Raw genomic sequence first — 4,523 nt, forward strand, 5'->3', positions numbered from 1 at the left:
GCACCATAGAAGTCCATTATATGGAGAGAAATCCTGAAATGTTTTCCTCAAAAAACATAATTTCTTTATGACTGAAGAAAGACATGAACATCTTGGATGACAAGGAGGTGAGTACATTATCTGTACATTTTTGTTCTGGAAGTGAACTACTTCTTTAAGGACGTTTGAGGACAGATCATCTCACCGTTTCTACTGGCAGCATCCACCACCTCCATGTACGCCGACGGCTCTCCAGCTTTGATGTAGGAGTCGATGGCCTCTTTGATCAGACCGGACTGAAGCTGAGCCTGAGCCAGCCGACTCCAGACCGAGCCCTCGGCACAGCGCTCCGCAAACTCGTACGCCCGGTCCAGATTGCCCATGTGCTCGATCAGAACCTGCATCAGTTTATTATATTCCTCGTTTGTCAGTCCAGACGTCTGTGTGCAGACCGTCACGTGATCATGTGTTTGTGTACCTGAATCGCTGAGGTGTTGACGTCGAACTTCTTGAAGATGGAGAAGGCCTCTTCGTACAGCTCGCTGCTGATGGCGATGTTGGCGATGTCAGGAGCGTCGTAATTGTCCAGCCGGTTGATGTACTCCATGACCCGCGTCCGGTCCGCTTTGATGGCTGTCAGGATCAGCAGGTTCTGCAGGTTCCTGATGCAAAAGACAAAGCAATTAATCCTAATTCAGCATTATAATATAATATAACATACAAATATAATATAATGGAATGGAATAGAATAAAATGCATTTACATTTATTCATTTAGCAGATACAATGAAATGAGATGTATAACAAAGCAATCAATCTTAATTAAATGTGATGTAATATAATTTAATAATATAATACAATACATTCATTCAAAACTGTATGAATGAAGACTGAGATGAATCTTAATTTAATTTATAATTAAATAATAATGTTGTGATGTAATATATTTACATTTATTAATTTAGCAGATGCTTTTATGCAGAGGTACTATTCAACAGTGGTTAATCTTAATAAAATAAAATAAAATAAAATATTAAACATTGTAATCTAATATATGTACTTTTATTGTATTTACATTTGTCATTTAAATACATTTACATTTAGCATGTGCTTTTATTCAATGCTTCTTAAAAATGAGGAATATAACAAAACAATCAATCTTTATTCAATATAATATAATAAGAATAATTATAATCTACTTTTGATGCTCCACACAGCTACTCTCCAACTACATGATTTTCCTGTCAGTCAAAAACAATCCTTTATTTACACAATCTGTGTGATTTTTGCAATGCATTTTATTCATTATATATTTCATTTGGACCATTACATAAAATTTCACCTCGTGATATGTGACCCTGGAGAACAAAAGCAGTCTTAAGTCACTGGGGTATATTTGTAGCAATAGCCAAAAAAACATTGCATGGGTCAAAATTATAGATTTTTCTTTTATGCCAAAAATCATTAGGATATTAAGAGATCATCATGTTCCATGAAGATATTTTGTAAATTTCCTACTGTAAATATATTAAAACTTAATTTTTGATTAGTAATATGCATTGCTAAGAACTTCATTTGGACAACTTTAAAGATGATTTTCTCAATATTTAGATTTTTTTGCACCCTCAGATTCTAGATTTTCAAATAGTTGTATCTCGGCCAAATATTGTCCGATCCTAACAAACCATACATCAATGGAAAGCTTATTTATTCAGCTTTCAGATGAAAAAATTGACACTTATGACTGGTTTTGTGGTCCAGGGTCACAAATATGGTCTCTGGTATAATATGAATTTGATCTCAAGCGGTGTGACAGGTGTCTCTCAGACAGACCTGTGTTCACTGAATATGGAGTTCTCCAGAACGATCTTCTCCAGAAGTTCAATGAGTTCATTAGGCAGATCGGCCGTCATAAACGCCTTCACCGTCACAGACACTTCCTCTGGATCCTGCGTCTCCGGCAGAGCCGTCTGAACCACCTGTGCACACAATCCTCATCATTAACATCTCAATGATCACACACTGCATGATATCTGTAGATGTTTCAGGTGTGACTCGTGCCTGATCTATCAGCGGCCGTCTGTACGGGTTCGTCTCCTGCAGAACTTGAGCCCAAAGATCTGGATCTTTCCGCCGCACCAGATACCGCGACTCACTTTTAAACAGGGAGTTTTCATTGCACACCTACAGGACATATTAGAATGATTTCTGAAGATCACGTGACACTGAAGACTGGAGTGATGATGCTGAAAATTCAGCTTTGATCACAGAAATAAATTACATTTTACAGTATATTCAAATAGACAGTGGTTATTTTAAATTGTAAAAATATTTCATAATATTACTGATTTTACAGTATTTTTGATCAAATAAATGCAGCCGTGGAGAGCAGAAGACACCTGTATGAGCTCCAGGTCACACTGTCCTCTCTCATAGGCCACAAAGGCGAGGTGAGGGTCTCTCTTCTCGCAGTATCGGCCCACGGTCGCGCTGTCGTAGTGCAGGTTTTCTCGGAGGAAGCACTCAGGACTGTTGTTACTGTCTATGTAGATCTTTGCCAATGCATTGTGGGTAGCAGGTTCTTCACAGCCCTCCTGAACACGAGATTCCAGCCAAGACAAGAGCAGCTTCAGTCTGGAGAAAATTAGGAGAGAGACACTGATGGAGCTATCAGCTAACACAAATATGTGTGAGGAATGGGTAATACAGATATTAAACTATGTTATCTCAACAAAAATATTTCATATATATATATGTGTAATAGCGCCCCCGAGTGTATAACAGTGAAAACATGAAAAGCCGTAAAAACTCGTCTTTGGCGGGGAAAGAAGTTAAGGGAGTTTGCAAATGTGATATTGATTTAATACAGCAGTTGACGTGTTTTGATACCGGTTTCTTTTCTCCACTTCCTCCACCAGCTGGTCAGTGCTGAAATCTCCTCGTACGGCGAGGATCAGACTCTTGATGGTGTCCTCGGAGCAGTCGACATCCAGCAGACCCCCGACCACCACCGGCAGCCGGCTGGGATTGACCTGCAGCAGTGCAAACACACATGTGTGAACTCTCCAGATCAGCAGCGTGTGCTTCTCGTGTACAGGGCTTTCAGCGTACCTTCTGTACGTAGATCTCGATGTATTTCTGCAGGCTGTTGCGGTACAGGTAGAGCACGAGATCGTGGACGAAATCGAAGCGGTCGCACACGATGATGAGAGGAAGCTGATCTGTGAGTTTGGCTTCCTGTGCAACGACACAAATACAAACATAAATGTGTCCCTGGAGCACAAAAGCAGTCTTAAGTCGCTGGGGTATATTTGTAGCAATAGCCAACAATACATTGTATGGGTCAAAATTATTGATTTTTCTTTTATGCCAAAAATCATTAGGATATTAAGTAAAGATCATGTTCCATGAAGATATTTTGTAAATTTCCTACCGTAAATATATCAAAACTTAATTTTTGATTAGTAATATGCATTGCTAAGAACTTAATTTGCATCATTAACATCTCAATGATCACACACTGCATGATATCTGTAGATGTTTCAGGTGCGACTCGTGCCTGATCTATCAGCGGCCGTCTGTACGGGTTCGTCTCCTGCAGAACTTGAGCCCAAAGATCTGGATCTTTCCGCCGCACCAGATACCGCGACTCACTTTTAAACAGGGAGTTTTCATTGCACACCTACAGGACATATTAGAATGATTTCTGAAGATCATGTGACACTGAAGACTGGAGTGATGATGCTGAAAATTCAGCTTTGATCACAGAAATAAATTACATTTTACAGTATATTCAAATAGACAGTGGTTATTTTAAATTGTAAAAATATTTCATAATATTACTGATTTTACAGTATTTTTGATCAAATAAATGCAGCCGTGGAGAGCAGAAGACACCTGTATGAGCTCCAGGTCACACTGTCCTCTCTCATAGGCCACAAAGGCGAGTTGCGGGTCTCTCTTCTCGCAGTATCGGCCCACGGTCACGCTGTCGTAGTGCAGGTTTTCTCGGAGGAAGCGCTCAGGATTGTTGTTACTGTCTATGTAGATCTTTGCCAGTGCATTGTGGGTAGCGGGTTCTTCAGAGCCCTCCTGAACACGAGATTCCAGCCAGGACAAGAGCAGCTTCAGTCTGGAGAAAACGAGACACTGATGGATCTGACTGTCAAACTATGTGTTAGGACTGGGTGAAATAGATATTAAAATAATTTAGCTCAAAAAAATATTTCATAAGAATATATATGATCTTTTTGATGATATTTGATATGCATTTGCTCTGCAATAAGAATTTTTTTTATAAAACTTTAATAAAATAATAAAATTTTAATAAAAAAGTTGTTTTACATATACTAGATTAATTTTATATTAATATAAGCAGTTTTTATTTTACATATATTTGTTAATTATACATTTCTTATTTTACACACATATATATATATTAAATTAATTTTTATTTTATATATAGTACATTCATTTTCTATTTATATATGTATTTTTTGTTTTACATATACTAGATTTATTTTATATTCATATACTCATTTTTAT

The 4,523-nt window shown here is 37.9% G+C and overlaps 1 protein-coding gene across 3 annotated transcripts in view; it reads right to left on the reverse strand.

Moving 5' to 3' along the window:
• Positions 1 to 4,523, reverse strand: part of LOC107754396 (clathrin heavy chain 1-like) — a 57,071-nt gene that overhangs the window by 22,287 nt on the left and 30,261 nt on the right. For 2 of the 3 annotated variants that reach the window (XM_016570814.1, XM_016570812.1), the window contains 6 exons: positions 2,868 to 3,010; positions 2,378 to 2,612; positions 2,040 to 2,162; positions 1,812 to 1,957; positions 458 to 641; positions 185 to 377 (listed from right to left, as the gene is read on the reverse strand). In XM_016570814.1, coding sequence (XP_016426300.1) covers positions 185 to 377; positions 458 to 641; positions 1,812 to 1,957; positions 2,040 to 2,162; positions 2,378 to 2,612; positions 2,868 to 3,010 — 1,024 coding nt within the window. Of the gene's footprint in view, positions 1 to 184; positions 378 to 457; positions 642 to 1,811; positions 1,958 to 2,039; positions 2,163 to 2,377; positions 2,613 to 2,867; positions 3,011 to 3,089; positions 3,216 to 4,523 lie in introns of all 3 variants that reach the window. The other variant, XM_016570813.1, reaches the window with a different exon arrangement.

The sequence above is a fragment of the Sinocyclocheilus rhinocerous genome, unplaced genomic scaffold (assembly GCF_001515625.1).
Source record: "Sinocyclocheilus rhinocerous isolate Xijiao unplaced genomic scaffold, SAMN03320098_v1.1 scaffold1223, whole genome shotgun sequence".
Classification (NCBI taxonomy): Eukaryota; Metazoa; Chordata; class Actinopteri; order Cypriniformes; family Cyprinidae; genus Sinocyclocheilus; species Sinocyclocheilus rhinocerous.